The following is a 16,398-nucleotide window of genomic DNA, read 5'->3' as shown; positions in this document are numbered from 1 at the left end:
TTCCAACAATGGAGTCATGGTAAATCAACTGAGAATAGCCAGACAAAAGGATGATTAGTGGCCCCGGGAACAACTAGCTAGCCATTGTTTTGTTGATTTTTAAAGCTGAATTCTTACCTCAGGCCTTAAGCAGAAATAAATTGTGAAAAGATCAAAGAATTTAATGTTTTAGATGAAAACACTGAAAGCTGTTAAACTGGTAGTATATTGGAAATATTTTTAGAAATAATGCATGAATGATGAAGGCCAAATAAACATGATACAAAACATTAACTCTAGAAGTGAAAATACTTGGTAAATTGACTACATAAAAATTTAAAATTTTGCAATATGTAGATATATGTGTAGATAGATGGAGAGTTTGTGTATGTGTGTTTATATATGAGCCTAGGTACATATATACTCATATGTACACATGTACATAGACAAGTTACAACATTTGATAACTGCTCGTAGCCCATCACCCCTTCCCTCCTATTCTTCCAATTTCCTTTTTTTTAAATGAAACCAGGAAGACAATGACTATAAAACCTAAAAAATAAAATACATACACACAAAACCCCAACTGCCCTCTCAAGTGTATTGATTCAAAAATTGTAAATAAGTACCAGTAAATAAAACCTAGTAGTTCACTAACAAAACACTGGCTAAGTGGACCCTCCCTGCTATCCCCTGCACCACGGTGTGGAAGTTCTCCCCACCCACTCCTGCTCCCTCCCTCATTTGCCCTGCCAGGTGTTCCCCAACAAGTCTCTTGCACATTGAATTCTCTGTTAGCATCAGCTTTCCCAAAGACTGAAACTATTTCAGTAAAATAGTTGGATACAAAATCAATATAAAAAATAAGTTCAGGAGCACCTGGCTGGCTCAGAGGAGCATGTGACTCTTGATATTGGGGTCATGAGTTCAAACCCCATGTTGGGTATAGAGATTACTTAAATAATAAAAAATAAATGCATTTTCTATATTAAAACATTCAAAAAAATTTTTTTAACTTGTATTCTTTTTTGACAGAGTGCAAGTGGGGACAGGCAGAGAGAGAGGGAGACACAGAATTGGAAGCAGTCTCCAGGCTCTGAGCTGCCAACACAGTGCCCGATGCAGGGCTCCAACCCATGAACTGTGAGATCATGACGTGAGATCATGACCTGAGCCGAGAGTAGGACGCTCAACCAACTAAGCCACCCAGGTGTGCCCCTCAAAAAATGTTTTGATGCCTACTACATGCCAGGTACTGGAGGAGCTAGAAATACAAAAGATAGTAAAACAAGCCCATATTGTCCTCACAGGGCTTAAAGTGTTGGAAGAGTGAGATTTTGAATAGCCTGGCAAAACAAATCAGCAATTATAATCTGACAATCTGAAGGAAAATTTCAAGGGGTCATAAAAGCTCACAGCAGAGAGACCAGACTTAATTTAAGGCATCAGGGAGGGCTTTTCTGAGCAGAGAATCCTAGCTTACTGGAAGTGGAGACAGGGTGGAAAGGGAGAGGGTTTCCAGTCCATGGGAATAGCAAGTGAGAGAATCCCGGAAGGCGGTAACTGTGGTAATCAACTACAAACACCAGATTGCTTATAGCTAGGTAAATGGGTATGAGCACAAGGTTGGGAGCCTTAGTGGTGGAATCTTGTAAACCAAGTTGAGGATCTGGGTCTTCGTCTAAGAGGAAGGGCAAGACAATAAAGGATTATAAACAAAAGAACACAGATCAACATGGATACAGGGAGGAGAGGAAGTTGAAGGAGAGTAAGAGCTTGCAGAATAGTCCGGATGCTCTCTTGGCAGCCCAGTGAGGTGAGGGTAGTTTGAACCAGAGTGGTGCAGGTGGTGAAAAAGGAGGGAAGGTGAATTATGCAGGATCTACTAGGAGGCTAAATCCACATGGTTGGGGATTGAATAGTTGGGGAGGGTGAAGGTAGTGAAGACCAGGTTGGAAAGTGACAACATTCACTGATGGGGACTGTGTAAGAGGAATGGGTTTGGGAAAGATATCCTGAGTATGATTTTGAGACATTTGAGTGGAAATGCCCAGGAGGTGATTACATTCATGAATCCGGAGTTCAGAAGAAAGACCTAGTCCAGAGATACAAAGTTGGGGTTCATGAGCAAATGACTGGTAACTAAAATCATAAAAATGGGTGAAATCACCTACATGGAGATAGATTATAAAAAGATGAGGGTCTAAAATTGAGCACCGAGAATCCTCAACAATAGAGAAAAAGCAGAGGAAGATCAATCACAAGTTGAGAAGGAACAGCTGGAGATGCAGGAGAAAACCCAAAGTGTGCCAGGTGATGGATGCCAAGGGAAGAGGTAGCCATCAGTGTTTACAGTGAGGGAGAAGTCAAGTATGATGGGAGATTAAAACAAAGTTTGAATTTAGAGACATGGTCATCATCAGAGACACCATCAAGAATCATTTTGGTGGAGTAGGGATGGCTGCAGCAGGTTTGGGGGGCAAGGGAATGAGTGGGGACAGGAAGTGAGGACAGTGTAGGAAAAGAACCCATTCAAGTAGTTTGGCTGGAAAGAGAAGGAAAGAAAGTCAATGGGGGTGAGTTTACCATTTGTAAGCTATGGAATCGTAAGTACATTAAATGTTGACTTGAGGGGCATCTGGATGGCTCAGTCAGTTAAGCATCAACTTCAGCTCAGGTCATGATCCCATGGCATGTGAGTTTGAGCCCTGCATCAGGCTCTGTGCTGATAGCTCAGATCCTGGAGCTTGCTTCAGATTTTGTCTCCCTCTCTCACTGACCCTCCCCCGCTTGTGCTCTGTCTCTCAATTATAAATAAACATTTAAAAAAATTTTTTAAATGTTGACTGGAAGCATTCCATCTGGAGGGATAGACTAGAATCACAATACAGATGCGATTATAAATTTGAAAAACTCAAGAGGCTCTAATGAAAAACCATCTTGAATGCATTCAGTGAGCTGGCTGTTTGCAAATCAACAGCTTTTCCAAATACAAATAACTTAGAATGCAAGACTAGAATTTATAATGAAAGCAAATAATCTATTCACAATAACAATGAAAAGCCTTAAAATGCCTAAGAATAAATTTAACAAGATATGCAGGAGCTCTTTGAAGAAACACTAACATGTTAGCAAGGAACAGCATAGAACAAACATTGAACAAATTGACACAAACTCTGCTCTTAGGAAGATAATACCAAGGGGGAAGAAAAGTCCATTTTTTCCTAAATTAATGGATACATTTAATGAATTAATCATTAAAATCTTAATAGGATTTGGACAGGCAAGGGAGGCACATTGTAATTAAATGATTCTGAGGCTTATCTGAGAAAAAAGAACAATTAGGTGGGGCCTAGGCAGCCAGTTTTGAAAATGTACTATAAATATTCAACTAATAAGAATATGACAATGACGAAACAGACAGATTAATGGACTAAAATAGTTAGGCTAGAAATAGACCAAGAAATTGTGGAAATGTAAGCAAATAGACATTTCTAATCCAGGAGTAAAAAATAGGTTATTAAATCAAGTGTGTAGGGACCACTGGCCTTCCATCTAGGGAATCATAAAGCTGTTTGCTGCATTAGGCCTCCTACTGCCGTATCCCAATGGCCTGGGAGAGGACAAGTCAGGGATTTCTCGATCGGAACCAGGGATGCTTTTAAACACTTTTATATGCTTGCTATACTTCAATAAAATGCTTATGAATCCTCTCCCCCAAAATGAGAAGTCCACAGAGTACGGGCAAGGAGATGTGTATTTTCACAATCCTAAACACAGAACACAGAAGTTGTAAAGAAAATACTGATAAATTTGTGAACTTACAGTTTCTGTACAAAGCAAGAACATAAATAAGAATGAAAACCAAATGGAAAATTGGAACAAATATTTACAATATGCCGGAAAAATGGTTAAAATCCTTCATGTATGAAGGACTCACCAATCAAGGATTTAAAACTGAATTGGAAAATGGGAAGGACCCTGAATGGACAAGCTAAAAAAGATAAAATACCCAATTAAAATGCGCAAAGAACATTCAGTTTCATTACTCGTCAAAGAAATGCTAAATATAATAACAAAGATCATTTATTGCCAGTGAGACTAGCAAATATGACAAAGACTGACAAACCCAGTTGGCAAATCTGTGAAGCAGCAAGACCTTACTCACCAGTGCAACATTCCCAAGGAGAGTTTTAGCACAATGTGTCAAAATGGAAAATGAGCAGACCCCTTGACCTACTTACCATTCCAATTCCTAGGAATTTATCCTAAAGAGATAATCCCAAAGTTAGATAAAAATGCAAGCGTGAGGACGCTCATTACTGTTATTTATGATAGAAAAATTTCAATAGTCTAGACCTTTAACAATATAGAACCAATAAAGTAATTGGAAATTTACTTTTGGAATATGCATACAAGGGTCTATTTTTCAGCATCAACAGAGAGCTTGACTTTTATTCATATGAAAAAAATGTCTGCAATGTATTGTTGCATACAAAAAGCAGACTACAAAATGTATGTTGTTATCAACCTAAAAAATTCCCATTCAAGATGGCAACATAGGAGGATCCTGAAAGCACCTCCTCTGTGGACAGACTGAATCTACAGCTAAATAGGAAACCATTTCCTCTGAAAGAAACACAAAAACTAGCCTAGCAACTCCTAAGCGTAAGGTAAACAAGAAAAAAATCCACATCAAAACAGTAGGAGAGGCTGAGACACAATCTTGCCATAAACCCCACCCCTGGTGCAGCCACCACAATCAGGAAGGAACTTAGAACTCCAAGCTTCTCCCTGAGGACCTAAGGGTTTGAATCCCGCATCTGGCACCCCAACTTTTAAGACCTGTGGCTGAGAGATGAGCCCCCACAACAATCAGCTTTGAAAGCCAATGAATGGGCTTGTATCCATGAGATCCACACAGCCACATCAAACTGAGAAACAGTTCTTAAAGGGCTCACATGAACTCACCTGGCTACCTACCCCTCCCTCCCACCTATCCCCTCTCTCCCTCCCCCACCAACTGCCACCCTCCCACACCCCCACCCAGGATACAGAGGCAACACACTGAAACACATCCAGTCTTTTTGTGAAAGAGGCCTATTTTCTTCTCTTAAAGCATCACCCTGATAGGCAAGCATCTACTTGAACACACAACGAGGAATTTACTGAAATATTCTCCAAATATGGAGGCCAGCAGTTGCCAGCTTTACATCCTCCCTCGACCTTGCTCCAGATCTCTGGTATCTCCAAGGGAGGAGCTCGTGCACATGTCTGGTGCCCTAGTTTTTGTGGCTACTGCCCAGGAGACATCTGATCACCTGTCTCCGATGGCCAGCAGGGCTGAAGTTTATGGGTCCACAGGAATATAACAAGCAAACAGTTCCTGTACTGTAACCAGCTACACTACAGGAGACAGCAGTGGAAAGCCAGCACACAGAAACTCTGTCTGGATTTCTGGAAAAGAGGCCAATTAGCTGATCTTTATAGCTGTAGCCTGTGGTCAGGTATCTAACTACATACACATTTAGGGGCCAACTGTAATCCTCCCCAGACCCTTCAGAGGGTGAGTGCCATCTTCTCCCTCTGGCTCACTTCAGGTCACCAGCATCTCCCGGAAAGGAGCTTAAACATATGTCTGCCCCCAGTTTTGGTGCCACCCAGGGGCACCCCTTGATCATCTGGTTCTGGTGGCCAGCAGAACTTCTATTCATTGGTCCCATAAGACCACAACAGACAGAAACAGTTGCCAACTGGCTGCCTGCCCTCTGACCCCACCCAGAGCACAGCGCAGGCACAGCCGACTGAAACATAGCAAACACACAACCGGGTCTTTCTGTAAAGAGGCCGATTCATTTATCTTCAAGGTGTGGCCTGAGGGGCAGACTTCCACATACATTTAGGGGCTGACTACACCACTCTCAAGAGAAGCAGTACCAGCTTCACACTTTCCCTCTGCCCCACCCCATAAAGTAGCAAAAAAAACCCTCCACTAATCTGTGAATGGATACTCAAAATAAAAAGATGTTAAGTGTGACATCAAAAACATAAAATGGGTAAAAAAATGGATGCCTACAAATGAGTTCAAACTTAAACTGTCATCAACTTAAAATAGACTGTTGTGTCTATACAAGGTCTTACATAAGCCTCATGGTTACCATAAAGCAATAACCTAGAGTAGATACACAAAAGATTAAGAATCCAAGCAAACCTCTACAGAAAATGATCAAGTCACAAAGGGAAAGCAAGAGAAGAAGAAGAACAAAGCCAGAAAACAATGAACAAAATGGTAGTAAGTGCATACGTATCAATAATTACTTTAAATGTAGGACTAAATTCTTTAATCAGAAGGCACAGAGTGGCTGCATGGCTACAAAAACAAGACCCATCTCAATGTTGTGTATAAGAGACTTACTTCAGATGTAAAAATGCAAACAGACTCAAAGCAAAGGGATGCAAAATTATATTCCATGCAAATAGAAACAAAAAGAAAGCTGCGGTACCTATATTTTATCAGACAAAATAGCCTTTAAGACAAAGACTGTGAAAGACAAAGGCAATACAAAATGATAATGGGATCAATTCAACAAAAATGACAGAGCACTTATATTCATGTACCCAACAGAGAGGCACCTAAATATACAAAGCAAATACTAACACACCAAAGGGAGAAATAAGTAGCAATAATACGAGATACCACACTTTGATCGATGGATAGATTGTCCAACCGGAAAATCAATAAGGAAACATTGGTCTTAAATGACATGTTAGACCAGATGGACTCAACATATATACAGATTCCATCCAAAAGCAACAGAATACACCTTTTTCTCAAGGATACATGGAATGTTCTCCAGGATAGATAATAAATGTGTTAGACCACAAAACAAGTCTTAATAAACTTAAGAAGACTGAACTTCTATCAAGTACCCTTTGCCCCAGTAGTATGAAACTAGAAATTAATTACAAGAAGAAACTGGAAAATTCACAATTATGTTGAAATTGAACAACACGTTGCTGAACAGCCAAGGAGTCAAAGAAGAAATCAAAGGAGAAATAAAAAAAATACCGTGAGATAAACGAAAATAGAAATGCAACATACTAAAACTTATGGATACATAAAAAGCCATTCTAAGAGGGAAGTTCATAGTGATAAAGCCTATTTCAGGAATAAAGATCTCAACTAAAAAACTTAACTTTATACCACAAGGACCTAGAAAAAGAACAAATGAAGCCTAAAGTTAATAAAAGGGAGGAAATTGGGGCTCGGTCAGTTAAGTGTCTGACTTCGGCTCAGGTCATGATCTCGCAGTTCGTGAGTTAGAGCCCCATATTGGGCTCTGTGCTGAGCTCAGAGCCTAGAACCTGCTTCAGGCTCTGTGTCCCTCTCTCTCTGCTTCTCCCCACTCTCACTCTGTCTCTCACTCTCTCTCACTCTGTCTCTGTCTCCCCACTCTCTCTCAAAAATAAATACACATTAAAAAAATAGAATGTAGGAAATAACAATGATCAAAGTGGAAATAAATGGACACTAAAGAGACCATAGAAAAGATCAATAAAACTAAGAGCTATTTTGGTAAAAAAAAAAAAAAAAAAAACAAAAAAACCCTTAAGAAAAAACAATAAAAAAGAGAGAGGACTCAAATCAGAAATGAAAGAGGAGGGGCGCCTGGGTGGCGCAGTCGGTTAAGCGTCCGACTTCAGCCAGGTCACGATCTCGCGGTCCGTGAGTTCGAGCCCCGCGTCGGGCTCTGGGCTGATGGCTCGGAGCCTGGAGCCTGTTTCCGATTCTGTGTCTCCCTCTCTCTGCCCCTCCCCCGTTCATGCTCTGTCTCTCTCTGTTCCAAAAATAAATAAAAAACGTTGAAAAAAAAAATTAAAAAAAAAAAAAGAAATGAAAGAGGAAATGTTACAACTAATGCCACAGAAATACAAAGGATCATAACAGACTATTATGAGCAATTATATCAACAAATTGGACAACTTAGAAGAAATGGACAAATTCCCAGAAATATACCATCTACTAAGACTGAATCATGAAGAAATAGAAAATGTGGGTGTGCCTGGGTGGCTCAGTCAGTTAAGCACCTGACTCTTCATTTCAGCTGAGGTCATGATGTCACGGTTCATGAGCTCAAGCCTCATATTAGTCTCTGTGCTGACAACATGCAGCCTGCTTGGGATCCTCTCTCTGCCCCTCTCCTGCTCATGCTCTCTCTTTCTGAATATAAATAAATAAACCTTAAAAAAAAAAATAGAAAATCTGAACAGGTAAATTACTAGCAAGGAGATTAAATCAGTAATCAAAAAATTCCCAACAAACCCAAGTCCAAGACCATTGGCTACACTGGTGAATTCTGCAAACATTTAAAGAATCAATACCAATCCTTCTCAAGTTCCTTCAAAACATATAAGAGGGAACACTTCCAAACTCATTTTACAAGGCCAGCATCACCCTGATACCTAAGCCCAAATCTTTAATGTTTATTTATTTATTTTCAGAGAGAGAACACCTGGGTGAACAGGGGAGGGGCAGAGAAACAGGGAGAGACAGGATCCCAAGCAGGTGCCCCTAGACCACTATCTTAAATCATACACAAAAATCAACTCAACTCAACCTAACGCAAAATTGATCATGTCACCTCCCTGCTTAAAACCCTTCAATTATTTCCCACTACTCCTCAGAAAAAAATCCCAACTCCTCAATATGCCTGTCAGGCACTTTCTCTCCCTGCACATCTCTCCCCTTAATTCAGCACAGCTATTTTCTGTTCCTGGAACACCCCAGTCTCGGCTGCATCTCCAGGCCCTTGCACCACCAGGCATCCTACTCGAAATGCTATTTCTCTTTGTAAGTTGTCAACTTCTCATATTCCAGGTTTCAACACCATTGTCACCCTTCCCCGAGAGGTTTTGCCTGCCACCCCTTCGATTATCAAATTACCTCCACAGCACTTATATCATCTGAAATTATCATAATTATTTCATATTTGTAAATTCCCAACTTGAAAGGAAGCCTCTCGAGAGCAAGAATCTTGGGGTGGGTGTTCTGCCAAGCGTTAACAGTAGGCTTTCCCTGGAAAAGTCCCACGGCTACCATATGCTAATTTCCATACTACACTACCACCAAGAGTAATTTCAAGGTCCACCGTGACCACAACCAGCTTGTAAAATTTCCTGAAAACTTAACAGTTCACTTTCACAAGCCAGAGCAGGCCAGCTCCAGCCCCACCACTGGAAACTTGTCTGACTTATTTACTGCTACAAATAAATAAAACTAGAATGATGCCAGGCACAGAGCCAAGTGTGTAGTAACTGGTGATGGGGTGTTGAGTTGGAATAAAATAAGTCTCAATTCTGTCAGATATAGATGGTAGCTAGTTGAGTCCTTTTTTTTTTTTTTTTTTGCCAGCTGCCAAACTGTTTCTAGAATTTGCAGACAATTATTTTGGAGTCAGCTTGTTGAGTGGGTCATTACAAGAGGTTCCTAAGTGAGGAGCAACAGGAGGAGGAAGAGGAGGACGCAAGAGTGAGGGGAATGAAAAGGGAAGGGGGAAGAGGAAGAATTAAGTGCAAGTAAAGCTTGTCTCCTGGTTGGTATTTTCCCGGTTGATGGCCGTGCTTCTCAGCAGGCGGTCCACAGACCAATCCCATCAGCTTTGCTCTGGGGACTTGTTACAACTACTGTAGTGGTCCCACAGACCAGCATCTATCTCTGGCCGGAATCTAGCAATCTTCTTGTTACCGAGTTACTCGTAATTCTGACACACAGTGAAGTTTGAGAACCACGTCCAAGGGAAGGCTGACAGATTATGAGCTCATTAGAGCGACACGAAGACCTCACTGGAAGCAGCTCACCCCACCCCAAATGCAGGCACATATCCTAGGAGTGGATTCTAACTTCCCATTCCATATCTGTTAAGAAAGCAAAACATTCCAATTGTATCGTGATTGAAATACCGGACTTAAAAGTATTTTTGTGATTGAGAAACATTTGTTTGAATATTTAGCATTTTGGCCTTATTAGTGATCATTGTTACTATTAGGTAGCATTAATTATTTACTATGTGTCATAGTGCTTTCCATGTGTTAATCTCATTTGATGCTCAGAACAAATCTATGTGGTAGGTGCTATCATTGATCTTTATTTTACAAATGAGGGGGACAGATATAGAGACGAGTGACTTAAGTATAAAAAGCTGTGACCCTCTGGCTGCAGGACGCTAAGCAGACCAGAGCCTTATGGCCCCAGAAGACTCAGTCCCAGTAGGCAATCTTTCCTGGTCCACAAAACCACTAAAAGCCATGTGGTCTCTAGGGTAAATACCCACAAATACCCAGAAAACCTCTTTCAAGTGGTTGAAAAACAGACTCAATTTCTAATGAAGGCTTGGAAAATAAACTATACCTTGGCCTGATCATCCAGAAACAGGATTAATAATTTACTTCTGTGTTTCACCACTATGTTCTTTTCTGAAAACTGTGAAGTCGTCAGTATAACAGAACTTTGAAAATCACTAGACAAAAGCTGCCCTCATTTTTCCTTAAGATGAGTGGAAAAAGCACTCCCTAAATAGCTAAAAACACACAAACAATTTTATAGCAAATACATGAGACAGAATGCTCAGCCCGCAACAACCTCCTTTCTTTGAAAACTGCATTTCCCCCAGCTGCATGTGTAGGTAACCTTGACTCCTGGTCACAACTGATTTAGCTCAAGTATGAACATCTGACCAGACATGACTACTGACAGTCCCTTTCTACGGATGCAGAGAGAGTGCATCAGTGTCTTCTGGTGGCTGGATCTAAGGGTCTACGTTTGAGATTCATGGGATGGCCTTGTACACAGGCAAGCATAGTACTGGTCTTCAGGGAGAGTGGGGTAAATCCTGAATGCTCAGAAAGACAAAGGAGTGACTATGGGCCCAGACGGACATGAGGAGGAGAGGGCCTGAGTCCCTGTTACCACCGCTGCCTGGATCAGACTCTCCCAGGGCCTAGCCTCACTCCTGTCTTTTTGCTGCAGTCAGCTTGGGTGGATTTCCATTTCTGTGGCCAAAAGAGAAGGACCAGTGCAGATGAGCCAGCTGTTTAGCCCTCTGAAGAAACATTACCATGTGTAGCACCATATCTGCCTATATCCTTCCTCAAACAAGTGTCCATCCATGATTCCAGGCCACCTTTGGATTTTTATCCCAGTCTGCACTAGGTTTGCCCTAGCACTAGACTTATGCTGCCCACAAACGCCTCCGGGCACTTCTATAGTCTGTTTTTCAGTTGTGCCCCAGAATAGGGTCAGGGCTCAAACCAACTGTCATTCAACTGCTCAAGCTCCTCGCATCCTCCATTTCTTTTCTATCTTCCCACAACAATGCCCCACAAAATTCAAACCCTGCATGAGATGAAATACAGTTTACTGACCAGCTACAAGCCTGGAAGCTTTTACTTAGCCTCTCTCCCTAACCCATATTCACCAAACAATGGGAAAACAGCAACTCAAGAAAAATCACTAAGTAAACAGAAATCCCTGATTAAACCCTTAACTTGAAAGGACGTAGAATGCATCTTTCCCCATCTACTTTAGACTTCCCCCCCCCCCCCCACAAAAACTCCTGGACTGTACCTGGGATATAAATGGTGCCACCATTGCACCAATGCGACACAGGGAGCCGCTGGTCCCCATCCCCAAAGCGCGCATCGTTGTGGGATAGACCTGGAGAGAGGAGCATAAGAAGCATCAGTTAGCTTGGACTTTTTCCTTCCCAAGTCCCCTTCCCTTCCTCCCCTTGCCAAGCTTTGGTATATATCAAATACAAGACTTTTTTTTTTCTTTTCTTTCTTTTTTTGGTTTTTGTTTTGTTTTGTTTTGAGAGAAAGCATGTGCTCATGAGCAAAGGAGAGGCAGAGAGAGAGGGAGAGAGAATCTTAAGGAGACTCCACACTCAGTATGGAACCCATCGTGGGGCTTGATCTCACAATGGTGAGATCATGACCTGAGCCAAAATTAAAGAGTTGGACACTTAACTGACTGAGCCACCCAGATGCCCCTCAAATACCAGATATTCTATACAGATATATAGGATATGAGATACAGGACATGTGTGTTCTCAGGCATACAACTTTGCATTCTTAAATATTAGAGAAACGATAAACACTTAGCAATTATCCTTTAAATGACCAAATTCCAAAATATGTTTAATTGAATATTCCAAGTATAATTTCAAAAAGGTAAGCTTTGGAATAAAAAAGAAGGTTTCCATTTTAAAACTATAAATGTATAAAGTGGTTCTACTAATGGGGTGCTGGGGTGGCTCAGTCGGTTAAATGTCCAACTTCACTCAGGTCATGATTTTGCGGTCTGTGAGTTCGAGCCCCACATCAGGCTCTGTGCTGACAGCTCAGAGCCTGGAGCCTGCTTCGGATTCTGTGTTTCTCTCTCTCTCTCTGTCCCTTCCCTGCTTGCACTCCCCCTCTCTCTCAAATAAACATTTAAAAAATAAATAAATGGGGTGCCTGGGTGACTCACTCCGTTGAGCGTACGACTTCGACTCAGGTCATGATCTCGCGGTGAGTTTGAGCCCTGCGTCAGGCTCTGTGCTGACAGCTCAGAGCCTGGAGCCTGTTTCGGATTCTGTGTCTCCCTCTCTCTCTGCCCCTCCCCCACTCATGCTCTATCTCTCTGTCAAACATTAAAAAAAAATTTGTTTTAATAAATAAATAAAAAATAAAGTGGTTCTACTGAAGGGAAAGAAAATCCTCCCCAAATAATGATTCAGTAAAACCTTTAATACAGATACAGTGAAAAGACTTGACCAGTGTGCCAGGTACATGCTATACCATTCATCACATTCTTGTTGCAGAATTTTATGTCCTGGGGCCCCCAGCTGGCTCAATGAGTAGAGCACACAACTCTTAATCTCAGGGATCTGAGTTCAAGCCCCATGTTTGGCGTGGAACATACTTAAAAGAAAAAAAGAATCTTATGGCATAATCTACTTTTTTGATGCAACTTTATTACATTTATAATAAAACTTCATTAACCTGGACTTTATTAATTCCAAATTCTTTATTTATTTTTTTTTTTGAACGTTTATTTATTTTTGGGACAGAGAGAGACAGAGCATGAACGGGGGAGGGGCAGAGAGAGAGGGAGACACAGAATCGGAAACAGGCTCCAGGCTCTGAGCCATCAGCCCAGAGCCCGACGCGGGGCTCGAACTCACGGACTGCGAGATCCTGACCTGGCTGAAGTCGGACGCTTAACCGACTGCGCCACCCAGGCGCCCCTATTAATTCCAAATTCTTATAGGAACTGGCAAAATTAAGCAAATGGTATTTAACACATTATAGGGAAAATACTTAATCTAAGAATGGTTTTTCAAAACTTGAGAATTTTCTCTCAAAGCTATACAATACCAGTAGTTTTTATTTCATTCACTAAAGCAAAGCACATAGCCCCTTTCCTCAGTCACATTTTGTTAAGTAGCATCTGTCAAATACAAAATCAAGAAGCTTTCTGGCCTAGCTGAAACCACCGTTTTTGTAAGAGAAGGTCTAGGAGTTGAGTGCCTTTTTTGGAAGCTTTTTTCTTTTTCTGGAAAATGAGGCTGAAAATAACTAAAAATAATGGATTCAGATACATGGTGACGATATCAGAGCAATGAAAATAAAGTCTTTTTTACATGTTTTGACAATTCTGGGTGGGATAATAGAAGATAATCATCTTCAGGTATGTATTTTTGATTTTTTTAGACAACAAGAATCACAAAGATTACTCAGAAATGACCTTCATTTTTTGACAATTCTGGGTGGGATAATAGAAGATAATCATCTTCAGGTATATACCTTTGATTTTTTTTAGACAACAAGTATCACAAAGATTACTCAGAAATGACCTTTTAAATCAATTTGCCCCAAAATACATTAAGTTGAATATTTCAAATATAACTTTAGAAACACACTGTATTACTCATGTCAAATACGCCAGTTTCCTATTTTTATCTGTATGGGGAGAAAAGAGTATTCTTCACTGTGGCTTTAATGGTTTTGACATGCCATATCTATAATCTGAACAAACAGACTTTTGCATTTCCTGAGATGAAAATGAACATAGCTCCCCCCTGCACTCTGCCTGTACTGCCCTCCTTGGGTAAGTGTACCTCAGTCCTAGGGTGGCAGGGTCCTCCCCAGAAGACTAGCACAAATCCCCATCCACACCACATCTCCCAACCAGGGAGTTTTTCAAGGCTTCAGTTCTAGTGAAGCAGCATCAGGTCTCATTTAACAAGCAGACCAGAGCACAGCTAGTTAAACTCACCACATTCTGGCAAAGGTCCAAACACTGCCCATAGCAGGCAAGCAGAGCCTCTCCAGGCAAGCAGAGCCTCTCCAGATGACTGGCCTGAGGGACAGAGCAACCAAAAGACAACAGCAGAGTGCACACAACAAACACCAGAGTCACTCACTTACTGAAGCACCAGGCCTGGACACCATATGACCTCTTCTTCATAAAGCCATTACTCTGAACAACAGGAAGGATAACAGGCCTTTCTAATGCACAGAGGAAGGCAGAGATTTGGACAAAAATGCCAAGATGGAGGAATTTATCCCAAATGAAACAATAAGATAAGGTCATGGCCAGATATCTAAGTGAAACAGATATAGGTAACATGCCTGATGAAGAATTTAGCAATGATTCTAAGGATAGTCACTGGGCTTGAGAAAAGAATGGAAGACTTAAGGGAGGCCATTACCACAGAGATACAAGAATTAAAGAAGAATCAGAGATGAAAAATGCCATAATTGATACTGGGAACTGACTGGATGTAAGAACTCAAGGATGGAAAAAGCAGAGGAAGGAGTAAGTGACACAGAAGAAAAAATTGAAAACAATGAAGTTGAACAAATGGACAGAAAGAAGAATTATGAAACACAAGAACAGACTTAGTGAACTCAGTGACTCCATCAAACATAATAACATTCCTAGTATAGGAGTCCCAGAAGAAGAGAGAACAAGAGACTGAAAATTTATTTGAGGAAATAGCTGAAAACTTCCCTCACCTGAGGAAGGAAAAAGACATCCAGACCCAGGAGGCACAGAGAACTCCTGTCAAAATCAACAAACACATTGCAGCAACTTCTTACTCAACACATCTCCCAAGGCAAGGGAAACAAAAGCAAAAATGAACTATTGGGAACTCATAGTGATAAAAAGCTTCTGCACAGCAAAGGAAACAATCAGTAAAACTAAAAGGCAACTGACAGAATGGGAGAAGATATTTGCAAACGGCATATCAGATAAAGAGTTAGTCCAAAATCTATAAAGAACTTATCAAACTCAACACCCAAAAAACAAATAATCCAGTGAAGAAATGGACAAAAGACATGACTAGACACTTCTCCAAAGAAGACATCCAGATGGCCAACCGACACGTGAAAAAATGTTCAACATCACTCATCATCAGGGAAACACTAATCAAAACCACAATGAGATGTCACCTCATACCTGTCAGAATGGATAACATTAGCAACTCAGGCAACAACAGATGTTGGCAAGGGTGTAGAGAAACAGGATCTCTTTTACACTGCTGGTGGGAATGCAAAATGATGCAGCCACTCTGGAAAACAGTATAGAGGTTCCTCAAAAAATTAAAAAATACCCTACGGCCCAGCAATTGCACTAGTAGGCATTTATCCACTGGATACAGGTGTGCTGTTTTGAAGGGACACATGCACCCCCATGTTTATAGCAGTACTATCAACAATAGGCAAAGTATGGAAAGAGCCCAAATGTCCAGCCATGGATGAATGGATAAAGAAGATGTGGTATATATATACAATGGAGTATCACTCGGCAATCAAAAAGAATGAAATCTTGCCATTTGCAACTACGTGGATGGAACCGGAGGGTATTATGCTAAGTGAAATTAGTCAGAGAAAGACAAATATCATATGTCTTCACTCATATGAGGACTTTAAGAGACAAAACAGATGAACATACGGGAAGGGAAACAAAAATAATATAAAAACAGGGAGAAGGACAAAACATAAGCGATTCTTAAAGATAGAGAACAGAGGGTTGCTGGAGGGGTTGTAAGAGAGGGGATGGGCTAAATGGGTAAGGGGCATTAAGGAATCTATTCCTGAAATCATTGTTGCATCATATGCTAACTTGGCTATAAATTTTTAAAATAATAAATAAATAAATACATAAATACATAAATAAAATGTGAGGAGAAAAACAATAACAGGGACCAACAATGGTACGAACACGGATGAATCATCTGTCAACCTTTGCTGATTGACATTAGACTGGCTACAAATGTTGTTTTACAAGTTAAGGGCAAAGTAACCTCTAGGGTCATATGCTCATGCTTCTTTAGATTATTTGCCTTCTCCAGGTACATCTCTGAAGCTGTG

General features: G+C 40.9%; 1 protein-coding gene across 1 annotated transcript in view; it reads right to left on the bottom strand.

Moving 5' to 3' along the window:
• SVOPL (SVOP like) overlaps positions 1-16,398 on the bottom strand; it is a 69,901-nt gene that overhangs the window by 3,307 nt on the left and 50,196 nt on the right. Inside the window, exon 13 of the mRNA XM_040471845.1 lies at positions 11,603-11,692. Coding sequence (XP_040327779.1) covers positions 11,603-11,692 — 90 coding nt within the window. The remainder of the gene's footprint in view (positions 1-11,602; positions 11,693-16,398) is intronic.

The sequence above is a fragment of the Herpailurus yagouaroundi genome, unplaced genomic scaffold, assembly GCF_014898765.1.
Source record: "Herpailurus yagouaroundi ecotype Mexico unplaced genomic scaffold, PumYag 100, whole genome shotgun sequence".
Classification (NCBI taxonomy): Eukaryota; Metazoa; Chordata; class Mammalia; order Carnivora; family Felidae; genus Herpailurus; species Herpailurus yagouaroundi.
The sequence above is the reverse complement of the archived record's forward strand: the minus strand, read 5'-3'. Positions and strand labels throughout refer to the sequence as shown.